This window comes from Sciurus vulgaris, assembly GCF_902686455.1.
Source record: "Sciurus vulgaris genome assembly, chromosome: 11".
NCBI lineage: Eukaryota > Metazoa > Chordata > Mammalia > Rodentia > Sciuridae > Sciurus > Sciurus vulgaris.
This window is the reverse complement of record NC_136472.1, coordinates 102,713,633-102,728,617: the sequence shown is the minus strand read 5'-3', so window position 1 is coordinate 102,728,617 and position 14,985 is coordinate 102,713,633. Positions and strand designations below refer to the sequence as shown.

General features: G+C 33.3%; 1 protein-coding gene across 1 annotated transcript in view; it reads left to right on the top strand.

Annotated features, from left to right (window-relative positions):
* GUCY1A2 (guanylate cyclase 1 soluble subunit alpha 2) overlaps nt 1-14,985 on the top strand; it is a 302,312-nt gene that overhangs the window by 52,156 nt on the left and 235,171 nt on the right. The window contains exon 4 of the mRNA XM_079101610.1: nt 8,869-9,587. Coding sequence (XP_078957736.1) covers nt 8,869-9,587 — 719 coding nt within the window. The remainder of the gene's footprint in view (nt 1-8,868; nt 9,588-14,985) is intronic.

The following is a 14,985-nucleotide window of genomic DNA, read 5'->3' as shown; positions in this document are numbered from 1 at the left end:
TTGAAGGTTTGATTTCTCTTTAATCCAAGGGAGTATATTCCTAGCTCCCAACTGGATAAACTTTTCTTGTCATCTTCTTGTTATTTGTGTTTATTATTTATTTCTTATTGCTATTAGAAATTGTGATATGAAAAATCTTTACTTAAAATATATTGTGGGATATTTGTGGCCAACTATTTGAGAAGTTTTTATAACCTCTTTTCATATGTACAATGCATACTTCCAATATATACACTTTTAGTTGCTTTTGTTCTTAATGTCTTCATTTTTCTTCTGACTACTTTTTTATGAGTTTTTGTTTTTATTGTTGATATTTACTGAATTTCTCTGACTGTTCTTTTTATCTTTGATCTTTTTGATATTGAAAAAGACATCAGAACATTTTCCACTAAAATTTTATTTTGATAAGGTTTTCTTTTATTATTTTATGGTACACATTTTAATCTAATTTTCCCATGATTTAACCTTTTATCTGTTAGATGCATCTGATTCCATCGAGGTATATTAAATTTCCTACTATAATAATAATTGTGTGGTGTTCTTTGATTCTTTATTTTTAGTGTATATTGACATATGAATTACTATATTTCTTTTTATAAAAATTAGGGCTTTGTAGTTATATATAATAGCTGGGATCATCCTGAAAAACTCATACATTCATGGAGTTTGATTTCAGTTAATACCAATTGTTGTATTTCAACACTAATTTATATTTCAACACTAATAGTGCTATATTGGTAACTCAATAGTGTTTTATTTTTAGTGTATATTGAAATATAACTCATGTCATACAATTCATGCATTTAATGTATAAGATTCATAGTTCTAGAATATTCAGAAAATTGGGCTACCAGCAGTACAGTTGATTTTTATTTTTATTTTTTATTTATTTATTTTTTTAATTACACATGATGATAGAGTGTATTTTGATATATTGTACATTCATGGAGTATAACTTCCCATTCTTGTGGTTGTACATGATATGGAGTTATACTGGTCGTGTATTTATATATGAACATGGGAAAATTATGTCTGATTCATTCTACTGTCTTTCCTATTTCCATCCCCTCTTTCCCTTCATTCTCCTTTGGCTAGTTGACTACAGTTGATTTTTGAACATTTTCATCACTCCAAAAATAAATCCCATACACATTTACAGTCAGTATCTAATTGTTTTTGCTTTATATATTTATCTGCAATGTTTCTTGGTTTATGTCTCTCTCTTAGGTCTTTGTAAATTGTGATTTTGTTGTGTAATGTCTCACTTCATCCAGTTCAGCACTTCTCTTAATCTGCTTTGTTGGTATTAAATTGGCTCTTCCATTCCTTTTTTTTTTTTTTCTTTGCAGTTTCTTGGAATTCTTTGCTGATTCATTTTCAACCTTTTACTTTTAATCACCCTTTATAATGCAATTCTTATAGAGGGAGTGAGTTGATCCTTATGTAATGGAATTATATGTTTGTTTACATTTACTGAAATGCATGATTTATATAACTTTCTTCCATCTTGATTTATGATAATTATTTATTTTACCTAGTATTTTATTTCCACTATTTTTGAAAATTTTTAACCTTTGTAATTTGAAAATTCTACTCTACTTTCTTATTTCATTATTGGTTATCTTCCTTTTTAAGTAAACTTAGAGTTATGACTTTTTTATTATTTTAAAACAAGATATGAGTTATTTCCCTATTAAGACTGTATTTTTTAGCATACTTCCCAGAATCTCATTAAGAAAAGACTGCTAGAATTCTACTTCCTTCTGTTTCTTCCCAGACCTCCAACTCCTGAGTTTTACTAAGATTGTTTAGTTCATTATTATGAATAAAATTTACTTTGCAGTATAGTTCAGTAGTTTTTTTCTCTCTTCAGTAATCTTTAACATTACAAATGTCCATATGTCATTATCCATAATATATGAACAATATGTATGTAATATGTAGACATGTTACCTGTTCACATATATCACACTTATGTATATGATGTATATATGCACATATGTTGGCGAGTGTGTGTGTGTGTGTCCATGTGTATGTTGCAGGGCTCACTGGTCATCAGTGTATCTAATTTCCCCATCTTCTCTCTTCTGGATTCTCCAAACCTCTGTTCTAATAATTTGTTCTTTAGTTGTAGTGTTTTCTCAGAAATTTCACTGAGTGGTAGATTCTCTGAATCTTTGCCTTGGTTGAATAATCAACTCAGATTTCAGTTCTACCTGTTTTTTAACCATTATCTTTCTTTCAGTCTCTCTATTTCTACTCTTTCAGAAATTTAACCACACATTCTTAAGGAGCTGTGTTTGAGCACACATGTATGTATATGTTTCTTATCACTCCTGGCTGAAACTTAGGCATTGTCCCTCTATAGATTCAGAATTTTCTTAGTCAGGGCAAATTCTCTCCCAATACATTTAGTTATAGTCCTTCCTTCATTCTTTTCTTTTTCTCATTCTACATCATGCTGTTTTTAGAGGTTGTACTCTTCTTGAGTTCTTCCTAATCTATTCATAGTCAACCGAAGGGTCACAGACTAATCTTTACATTACCAGAAACTATCTACTATTTTATAAGGAAGGCATAGATGTGTGTTTTGAGATTTGGAAGAAAGGAGTAGCAATTGATTGTACTGTATTGTACTTTGATGATGCTCCATTTTTTAGTTGTAGTTGCTGGGTGAAAATTTTTTTTCCAGATTAATTAGATAAGGTCAGCTTCACCTTCATTATGCCACATTTCTTATTATTAAAATTTATATCCCATGTATATTTTAAAACATGTCATAACAGATTTTCAAAATTACAGACTCTGAACTTAAGCATCATAAATAATTTTGTTCCTGAAGTATGTAATATGCCTGTAGCAATACCTATTCCTTTATGTGTATTCAAGAATTAATCTTAGATATTTTAGAGGATTTCTCCTTTTTCTTATGCTTAGCAAATTCTTTATTAGCTCAAAGATATTAAAAAATTGGTTTTTAAAATATGAATGTGTCCTTTCATCTGTAAGAAATCACAGAATTTTAAAAAATAACAATTTATGTTTATGTATAATTTAAAGTAAATATACTTTATGTATACTTTAAAATATGCCACATTCTTTTGGGCAGGCAGAGATACCACTAATTCAGTAAAGGGAGGAGACTCATTGTTTTAACCCTTTATAGACTGAAATGATAAGAACCTTCTTTTTACTATTATTTCAGTACTTTGGCTTACTTGAGCTATAATGTAATCTGAAACCATGAAAGATTTTTTCTTACCCCAATGAAGATTTAAATGAGTCCACATAGCAGATGAGAATCAAAACAATCTATTTTGAATTTATCATTTGAGTGGTGGGATTTCTTTTCAGCATTCTCTTGTTATTATTTTGATGTATAATATTTACCCTTAAATGTCTGGGAAATGGAAACTACTGTGATTTTTTTATAAATTGGCATGGCACTTAGAAAAATATTATTACAACAGGTCATCTGTGTTTCAAACTTAGTTAACAAAAACCTTATAATCTTGCTAGATTTAGTTATTTCCCTAAAAAGATAATCATCTTAAAATATCAAAAGGTCTTTATAGTTTGGACTTGAGATAGGATTTTTGCTTGAGTTAATATCACTTAGCTATTTGGGTGATGAAACTACACAGCATCAAAAAACAATTAGCAGATGTCTCCAGTTCACATAGTAGGTGTTCACTTCCTGTTTTGGAGTTTAAGCAAATTCACCTCCTGCTGTGGTATTTTCTCACATTAGTGTGGATTGAGATCTTTGCTGGGTGATAGGGACTGTCTTGGACCTAGAAAGACACTGTTTCCCTCTTTTATTATGGAACTTCTCTCAGAATATCCATGATCCTAGTTAGTGCCTTTTCTGTCTATTCATTTAGTTCTCAATGAAGTCAGCATTTCTCTAAATGTGGAGGTTTTTTTTTTTTAAATTTAAAATTGTATAAAGTATTTTAGTCTTCAAATAGTAGTATTGATTCAGTCAAAAGCTAATATTTCTGTTTCTTCACCTGCCACATTATCCTCACCCCATCACTCCCATCCTCACCTCTTCACTGCAACTGCTTTCAAAGGTCCCTGAAGATCTGACAGGTCCAGTTCACCGACTTCTGTTCTTCTCTTACTTGACATTCTGGCATTTGATAATTGTTGACCTTTCTATGGGCTTCAGTGATACATTAACATCCAGTCAATATTTATTGAGTCAGGCAGATGATACAACAATGAACAAGACATGCGTTTTCCCCTTTGTAGAGGTTTTATTCTCATGATATTGTGCTTATTATATGAGAGTTAGTATTAGACAGACTTCACCCTGAGACCTAGCTCTGACACATATTGTTATGTGAATTTGAGTAAATTTCGTAACATTCCTCACCTGTAAAATGAGAATATTACAAATACCAGCATAATAATTTAAAGAAGAGTTACTTTATATTAGGTAGAGGGGAGTGATGGGAAGGAAAGGAGTTTGGGGGTAGGAATGATAGTAGAATGAAACAGACATTATTACCTCATGTACATATATGACTGCATGACCCATGTGATCCTGCAGTATTACCATCAGAAAAATGAGAGATTATACTCCATTTATGTATGATCTATCAAAATGTATAAATGCATTCTACTGTCATGTACGACTAATCAGAACAAATAAAAAAATTTTAAAAAAGAGTTAAATAATCTCTGAAGGTGTTTAGCACACCGTTTGACATTCTTTACATTCTTAGTGGGACAACCTAAGTCTGTCAATGTACTCCTCTCTGGCTGGTATTCTTTACTCTGGCCTTGGCAATCTCAAGTCCTACTTCTGCAATGCTGATGGTACTCCTGCTTGCCAACCATTATGTTCGGACTCCTGCTCTTCCCTGTCATACTGACTTTCTACCTCTTTCCTTCATCTGTACTCCATTAGAGTTCATCTACTGGGGCCTCTACTTCCTTATCAGGTTTTGAATATCTGCTTTTTCTCCCAGTCTCTTTTCAAACATCTCCCCAAGCAGAGGCAGACATTGCTTTCTCTGTATCTCCTTAGGTACTTGCACACATCTGTCATAACACAGTCACAGTGTAATTAATGATATGCAGGGGTTCATGAGAGAAAAGGACAAGTCTTTTGTCTTGGTATCCTTGGATGTGGCACAACTGTAAACTTAAACTATGGTTAATATTTATCAAACAAATACTTAGATGAATGCTTACTTTCTGTGAGATGCTCTTCTCTATGTGCCGGGCATTGTGCTAGTTACTGTTAGATCTGAAGCATCAATAGGACAAGGTCCTTGTCTTCAAGAAATGCACACTCCAAGGCAGGATGAGATAGCCGATGAGAGATAACAGACCCATATCAGGAGGGAACAGATTCAATTTCATTCAGAGTTATGAGATGTTAGCATTTAGACTAGTCACCTTAAAAGAGGTGAATTAACAGTAATTTAAAATTCTGCCTTTTCACTTACCCATTAATGAGAGCATTTTTTAAAATAATTTCTGCCTCTTGAGGAAATGTATTCTTATAGATCCAAATGTCAAGCTGTCATAGCATCTTGTGATAGGAAGAGATGAGCATTGTCTATACGTTTCAAGTGATTTACTGTAAGTAGGGGTTTGTGTCAATTATAGGTGGAATCTTGGGAGGTAGAACTGTAGCATTTATCTGAGCTGAACCACTTTGTGCTTCTGATTTTTGAGATAAGGTTTAAAATGGAAGTTTTGGCTATTGATTTGAATAATAGTTACAGAAGTTGAAGTGATCTTTCCCTAGCTTTAATCTTTCTAACTCTAAGAATTTTTTTCTTCTTTTCTGGTCTTGTGGGGTTTAACAATTGTGGGAATGAAAATCTTCATTAGTTAATTGAATACTGTGGTTTATATTGAATTACTATGTATAGTATTTGAGTATAATGTTCAAAACAATTCAACTTTTCTTTGGTGATACAAAAGTCATCTTAGCTTCATGGTGCACTCTAGTGACACCATTTGAAAATTAACAGTCATTATACCTTAAAGTACAGCGGTGATTTAAAAAAATTTTTTGTATGAATTTATTTTGAAATAATTTCAAGTTTACAGAGGAGAGGCTGCAAGTACGATACAAATCATGCTCTTTTCTGAGCCACTTGCTTCATTACCACTGAGTACTGTGGTGTGTGGTTCCTAGAAACAAGAACATCAGGCTGGGAACTTAACTTTGTCCAGAGGGGATTTTTAAAGCAGCAAGGTTTTTTAGTTGACAAAATGCTGCATATGAAGTAGTTTTTATTTTGTTGCTTCTGGTAATTTATTTACTGGTTGTTTTTTGGATTATTACTTGAGATTCTGGCCACTGGAAATAGAACCTGAGCTTACCGTATTGTCTTTATATCTGTGTTCTTCACTGTATAACTGCGAGGGCATTTTCACATTTATAAGAAATGTCAGTTAGAAGCAATTCTTTTTCTCTTCTGTGCTTATAGACTCTACGTCCTTAGAAGACACAATTCTTCAAAATTTAGAAGCAATCTATGGAATATTTTCAGTGGTACAAAAAAAATGTAGTTAGCAAAGATCAACCAGATTCTAGGAAGGCTTATTCTGAATTTAGTTTTTAATAAGAATTTCATAATTAGAAAATTTTACAGCAACAAAGAACACCACTACCGAATGTACACATAACTAATTTGTATGTGTTAGAATTTTTTAGTACCCCATAGTGATGGTGACATAAGTTTCTGGCACAGAAAGAAGTATTGGTGAAGTAGGTGAGAATGAATTTTCAGAAATATAGTAATCCAACTAGGAGACAAGCTAAAAGCAATGAGAGTTTGAAGAGGAAGAAATGATCAATAGTGTCATATTAGAGGCAAAACAACAGACAAGGTCAAGCAAAATAAGGACAAAACAGCATATGTTGGTTTTGATAATTTTGAAAGCAGTTCCAACAAAGCAGGAGCCAAGTGGCAGATCATCTATCTTGCTTTCTTCCACACTAGAGAACTGGGCAGATAAGTGCTATTATTATCAACTCTGGCTGGTGTTATTGTTAGTAAATGCAACATATGTTGAAGAGCAATCTTGTTACATGGCAATGTAGAAATAAGTAGTGATGTTTTTATCTTGACAGGTGAATTTCTCAGCTAGCATTGAACATCAAATCTATGAAAAATAAATGTAAAATGTTTCTTAATATAGGGACTCCTTCTCACTCAGGTTTCTACTTATTTTCATTTCATGTTGATTTTTAAGGAATATCAATGACTTGTAACATTGACATCTTACTTGACTACTACACTTTTAGACTCTATAGTAAGTTCTCAACAAACACGTGAAATGTTTTAAATTTATTTTAAAAATAATTTTATTGACTCTTCTATTGCTTCACTTCTGGATGGAAGGAACACTCAAAAAAAAAAAAAATAAAGATAGAAATAGCAAAACAAGCCATAGATAGTGTTAATTTTTCTGCATTCTAACAAGGCACTAGTAAAGTGTCCTATCTTTTCCCAGTCCTGCCTTGAGTCTCAGGACTTCCTTATAAGATGGAATAGAGTGGACACGAAAAGGTGAAAAAGAAACTACACATACTAATTTCAGCCAAAATCAAGGAGAAGTAATGGAGTGACTATAGAAGCTGTCTTTAGCATACAGATTCTATGTGTTGTACTCTTCTTTGGACCATAAATTTCATCTACTTTTTCCATAGATCATCTTCAATGGTGGATTTCACATGGTCACATGTGATCCTGGTTCTAACTATCCCACAATGCATTGTGTGTATTTATTTATAATTAGTATAATTCCAGTAGCAAAGGTAGAGTTCCTTTAGTTGGGACATCTAGGAATGAATATGCACTGAGAAAAACAACCACTCTGCTTCTATCTGGTCAAATTCCTACTCCACTTTTGTCTGCTCTCACTTTTGTGGGTGAAAGAATGCAAATCATTCCAAGTTCTGTCATTTAAAATTTCATGTTTTCTCTGTCCCTAAGGTCTAGCTGACCTGCTGGACTCTCCCTGAAAATGCTAACAAAAACCCTCCATTTTCACTTGATAGCTTGATACCTTTTTCCACTTATCTATCATATTCCCTTTTTGGTTGACTTGTTTCCCACTTGATGAATATAGTATACTAAGAAGTAAGATGGTAGTATGGGTGATACATGGACATAATAGAGAGACCAACTTGGGTATTCTGTAAAAACTGGGGAAATGATTAAGAAAAAGAAAAAAAAAATTGTGATATTTATGGCAACTAGAGCAGAGTGTAAAAGAGAAAAAGGAACAACTAGATTAGCAGCATTTAAAAACTATGTTTTGGGAAGAAAGGGATAAATAGGAGGAACACAGTGGATTTTTAGGGCAGTGACTACTCTGCATGATACTATAAAGGTGGATACATTTGTCAAAACGAATCAATAGCACAGTAAACCCTACTGTAAACTATGAACTGGGGGTGATGACAGTGGGTCAATGTAAGTTCATGTATTAAAACAAATGTACCGCTCTGGTGGGCCATGCTGCTGCTGGGGGAAGCTATGCCTGTGAGGGGCAGAGGGAACAGTGAGCAGTATCTGTACCTTCCACTCAATTTTGCCATGGACCTAAAACTAATTTAAAATGTAATCTATTAAAAACAAACAAACATATAAATAAGAAACCTCAAACATGTTCAATTCTCACTATTATCTTAGAAGCATCCAAAAGATGACCTAAAATTTACTTTTTCTGATTCAAAATGAATGAGCTAACCTATGTAGGAAAATGTGTGCCCAAGGCAAACGTCTTTCTGCTTCACTCACAGCTACCTCTTTTGAGAAGCATTTTAGAAGCTATAGTCCAATTATTTATATTCTATTTTCCTAACATTTGCTTCTCATTGCCCTTCAGGTTTGAAGTTTGAGGAAATTCAAGAACGATTTGGAGAGGAGTTCTTTAAGATATGCTTTGATGAGAATGAGAGAGTTCTTCGAGCCGTAGGTGGCACATTACAGGACTTTTTTAATGGCTTTGATGCTTTGTTGGAGCACATTAGAACTTCTTTTGGAAAACAGGCCACTCTGGAGTCACCATCTTTCCTATGCAAAGAGCTCCCTGAAGGTACTCTTATGCTCCACTACTTCCACCCTCATCATGTGGTTGGGTTTGCAATGCTGGGGATGATTAAGGCTGCAGGAAAGAAGATCTATCGTCAGGATGTGGAAGTGGAACAGGTTGCCAATGAGAAGCTATGCTCTGATGGTTCAAACCCAGGCAACTGTAGCTGTCTTACTTTCCTTATCAAAGAATGTGAAAATACTAACATCACGAAGAACCTTCCACAGGGAACCTCCAAAGTTCCTGCAGACCTCAGAATTAGCATCAACACCTTCTGCAGAGCCTTCCCTTTCCACCTGATGTTTGACCCCAACATGTCAGTGCTTCAGCTGGGAGAAGGCTTAAGGAAACAACTCCGATGTGACACTCACAAAGTGCTCAGGTTTGAGGACTGCTTTGAGATTGTTTCTCCAAAAGTCAATGCTACCTTTGAGAGAGTCCTGCTGCGACTGTCCACCCCCTTTGTGATTAGGACCAAACCCGAGGCTTCTGGCACTGAAAATAAAGAAAAGGTAAGTGACTATGGACTTGAGATGGGTGATGGGAACCATAAAATGGGTAATTATTTCAATAAATTACATGCTGGCTACACTTGTAATTATTTAGGCAAGAGAGCTTTAAGTGCCATTTAGAAGATTACTGGTCCCTTGATGTATGTAAGAAGATTTGGCCCTATTCCCAGTCATTTTGCATAGTGTCTGCCTCATTCATTAATTTATTTCGGCACATAAAAAGAAGACATTTATTAATATTAGGAATAGCAATTGCAAAAATGATAGGACTCACTAAAATCTAATATTTTACATTCATGAATATTTCCACTGATTGAAGTCAAACTGTGAGACAAATGGTGATATTGATTTCAGCACTGCAGAGTTTGACTGCCTTATCCTTAAATAAATATAGGTAAAAAGTCTACTATACTATAAATATGTTCTCTTCTAAATTTCATAATCTAGGAACATCTGATACACATCCTACTTTCATCTTATTATGCAGAATAATGTGCTCCCCATAGGTTGGAAATTGACTATCTGAAAACTTCCCTTTACCTAAATTTTAGTATTGAAATAGGTTCATTTAGAACATGTTCACTCTTTGAGAGGATGCAGAGAATACTAGGTATCTTTATTGTAGTTTTCTTTGATTCCCTTCTGAGAAATGTGGATTATAAATTATAAATAACTGATGAAAAGACAACAAAAATGAATCTAAAATTATTGGGTTTAAGCAAACATTTTATAATTTAGGTAAAATATTTTTAAAAAGTCAACATTAAAATGAATAATAAAATGTAAAGAAAAATAATATGGCTTTTTATTTTTGATAATATACTTGAAGTTATAAAAGGGAAAAATGATGTTAAATTTCAGGATAGATATTTGAAAGTATAGTCATTCAATTTCCAATAAAGTGCTTTTTCAACATTTTCTAGCAGGGTAAATGAAGTTCTCTTAGGCTATTCATCTTATTTCTAAGTATTTTGGGGAAGCTATTGGTTATTAGAAATGAACAGCTTGCTATGGCTAAAGGAAGGAAAAATTGCAGAAATAATGAAAAACTCAATAAATGACTAATCTACTACACATATTCTGGGTTGTCTGTAATAATAATTAATAAAGAAATACCATCCTGAAAGTAGAGTCAAATATGTGTTTGAGGATTTTGTACAGTATTAGTTTCATAATTAGTTTTATAATTTTGAAAATCAGTGGAAACATTTTTAAAACAAGTATTTGAGAAAAATAGAATGATGTATATGTATTCCATCTGAATAAGTAATTTAGGAAAATCTCTCAGTAATATTTTTATTATATAAATCCAGTGATTTGAAATCATCTAAGGATAGACCTGGATTTCAATTTGATACATGTAGACGTTTTAGTGAGTGAATTATTATTATTGTTCTTATTTGATCACACAAATAAATTTTTAATTGTTTTTAGAGATACTGGGGATTGAACCCTGGAGCACTCTACATCTGAACTACATTCCCAGTTCTTTTTAGTTTTTATTTTGAAACAGGATCTTGCTAAATTGCCCAATCTGGCCTCTAAATTGTAATCCTCCTGCCTCTGTCTTAAGTTTGCTGAGATTATAGGCATGCACCACCATGACCAATTAATAATATTTTTTAATGTGTAAAATTTGTATATGTGCAATAATTATTGCTAATTTTGAGGTATTTTAGAATGGAAGAAACTTGGTAAATATGTGTTTTTGTTCACATTTGTAATTGCTTTAAAATGAGAATTATGCTAGCTTTTTAATTTAGAAAATATTAAAGCTGTCATTTTGGTTTTATAGGCATGGAGGCATGGAGGTTTTATAGGTTTTGGCATGGAGGGTTTGAAGTATTTTTTGACTCTTAGAATTGAAGTTAGCATTTTCAAAAATGTTTCTGAACTAGATTATTACCAATGTTAATTGTTTTATATATTTGAGAAAAATCCATTCAATTTAAAGATACTGCTTCAGATTCCACCCCCCCCATATTTGACTTGTATTTCTATTTAATTTGTATATGGGTAAGAAATAGACATAATGAAATGATGATTCAAATGTCAAGGCCCCCTGCCAATTCCAATAATAAGGAACTGGCTCATTGAGAAGATGCAATTATCATCTAAACATGCTCATGTAGTTTAAAAATAAAGCAATAGGCTAGATTTTTTTAGTTAGAAAAGAATAGTAATCTGCTCATTCTTACGCTTACATTTCTGCTTACTCACCTGGGTTTGTGAGAATGGGACATTTGGGAGGCTATAGTTGTCTCAAATTGAAACTATAATGAGTAATGGCTTGAAGTCTTAACCAGGTGAGTAATATTTTTGAATTAATATGTCACCAAATTCCAGTATGTGGTTTCTTAAAACATGGAAAGAAGAAAGAAAATCAGGCTTAAAAATTAATTATGTTCTTGTTGATAAATGTGCCCTTGATATGCATTTTTCCCCATAATAACTGTTCTTATTAATATATTACTTCATGTTGCTTGAAGTCTCTACTTCTTTATTTGGCTTTGAAAAGAAAGTGCTATTTAAAATAATTTAACATATGTAATTCTTAGTCTAACAGTAAAATATTTCATTATTTAACTATTTTGTCTATGCACTTACACCACCCCTGCCACGAAAGAGAAAAAGTCGAGTTAATCATTAGCCATGACAATAAAACATTTGCAGATTGAACTGAAAATGCTTCTGATAAACCATGATCTTTGTGATTTCATTTTGTGTTGTAAGTCACAGGTTTATTTTATGACTAGAGTTAGAAAATGCTTGTAAGCAAATTGGTGAGATACTAGTGAAACAGAAAGCTATTGTCTTAAGTATTTATATTTTGATCCTACTGTAATGGGTTATAAACATGTAAGGCTTGACCAAGATGTCAACTTGTCACTGAGAGGCATTGGTGCAATAATCCCTGACAGGTTTCAATTCAGCAGTCTCGAAGTCGGAAGAAACTTCCAGATGGCTTGATTAGGCTTTGGCCACATAACTTGGTTTCCTCTATATCTTCTCTAAGTGCTCATCCATGCCTCACATAGTCTCTCTTCCTCTCTAGTTTATTTTCTCCCCCATGACATTCTTGTTTTAATTTCTCCTTAAGCTTAACTTCTTTTTCATCACCTTCTTACTCATCAGATGTGAGGCATTAAATATGGATAAATTAGTTATTAAAAACATTTGTGCTAGCAATAAAGACTCTCTTAGCCATCCATAATAATTTGTGCTGTGATCTCTTTCACATCATTCAGTTCTAATATTGTTCTGAGAATTTGGGAGCTTCTTTTGAGTTACAAGGCTTTGTAGTCAACTGGAGAAGAAATTTGTAATTCAGTGAGCTTTTTGGGGGTTAACATTTAATCATGTGAACATAACCCATTGAAGTTGATTTCAAGGTTTCTTAGTGTGGAGTGGACCATGTTTTTAGAGAGGATTATTACAAATCAGGGTAGTGGCACATATTTTCATGTTATAAGGTCATGCATTAGTGTGGGGAAAGGGTCAACAGATTGGAAGAGAGGATCCTCTGATAACACCTATTTTAGTAAATCCCTTTAATCTCTTAGTGTCAGATTGATACATCTAGAAATTAAGAAACCTAGACTAATAATTAACGTTTGTACTCCTTTATAAATCATACTTGGTAAATGTGTATTTACATTAGACCAATTGTTATGGTTTAGATGTGGTATCCCCCAAAAACTCATGTGTGAGACAATGCAAGAATGTTTGCAGGAGAAATGATTGGCTTATAGCCTTAACCCTAATCAGTGAATTAGTCCCTGATGGGATTAACTGAGTGGTAACTGGAGGCAGGTGGGGTGCATCTGGAGGAAGTGCTTCATGGGAGGGGTATGGCTATGGCATATATATTTTGAATATGGAGAGTCTAGTCTCTCTCTCTGCTTCACATGCTTCTCTGCATGTGGTCTGCTTCCCTCCTCCATACCCTTCAATCATGATGTTCACCCTCACTGCAAGCCTGGAGGAATGGAGCTAGCTGCCTGTGAACCGAGACCTCTGAAACTGTGAGCCTTTAAATAAACATTTCCTCCCCTAAAATTGTTCTGATCAGATCTTTTAGTTGCAGTAGCAAAAAAGCTGACTAAAACATCAATTGACCACAAAACATTTTCTCATCCCCATGATTCAATGAATTCAGATTCATTTTAAAAGAGAGGGAGGGGGAAGGTGGCTTATCTACCAGGAGGAATACATTTTACTATAAAGACTGGATAAAAAAATTCTCTTGACAGTTTAGGTGACTAACCTGAGAAAATTACTTGTAAGGATTAAATGACATAATCCACCTAAAATTCTTAGCATCTGCAACTCCCAGGATTAAGTCGCTGAATACATATATTATTATTTTCCCCATTATTATTGTTATTGTTCCTTTCCACTTGTAATATTCCCTCTATGCACTCACTTCTTTTTGCCTTAGAGAAGACAGTATCAGATATTAGCAGGTTTAATAATGTTAGAGAAATATCAAACTCACCTAACATCTTTGTAAAACAGAGCTTGGTCTCTGCTTCTTGTCTTCTTAATAAAGATTAGAAGACCACTTGTCACAAATCCTTCAGGAGCTCTATTTGGTTTGCTTTTTATTTACAAATTATTGCTTTTTAAAAAATCCCTGGTCTCCTTTGTAGATTCATGAAAGTTTGGAATCAAATTTTCACTACCCATGTCTACTAATATCACTTTATGTTCACTCATCAAAGCATTTTGCAGTGGCTTACAAAATGAAAGAGATGGATTAACCTAGCCACAAACTGAATGGAAATGGATTTTTGAAAAACAATAAACAACATGAGCTCTTTTGACATTTTTTTTTTTTTTTATTATTGTTGTTTAGTAGCAGTGCTTCAAAGAACCTTAATAACACCCTGGAAGAAGTCCAGCATTTGAAATATATCATCTCTAGGGTAGAACAATAGCATTGTTATTCATCTTCTGTTTTGTTCTCAGGGTTAGCATTGAGGAAAAGTATAACAAAATTACATATTTTAATCCTCAGAAATATCCTCACATTTGTCTCATTAGTTAGAAGCTGCAAGTAAGTTCTGGGAAATAACTTTCAAAAGATAAAGTAGGAAATAACCTATGATTTTCTGTGATCAAATCTGTTTCAAAAATGCTCCTTTATATTTTATAGACAGATGCCCATCTTTTTATGATGTGCTGATTGAAAAGTTTTAAATACATTTATTAATCTTACCATACCGTAAGGAACTGCTAACAGACAAGTTTCATTTGGTTGTCAAGAATTCATTTTTAGGCCAGGTGTGATAGTGCACGCTTGTAATCACAAGGGCTTGGGAGGCTGAAGCAGGAGGATTTCTACTTCAAAGCAGCCTCAGCAAATTAGCAAGGCCCTAAGAAACTCAGTAAGACC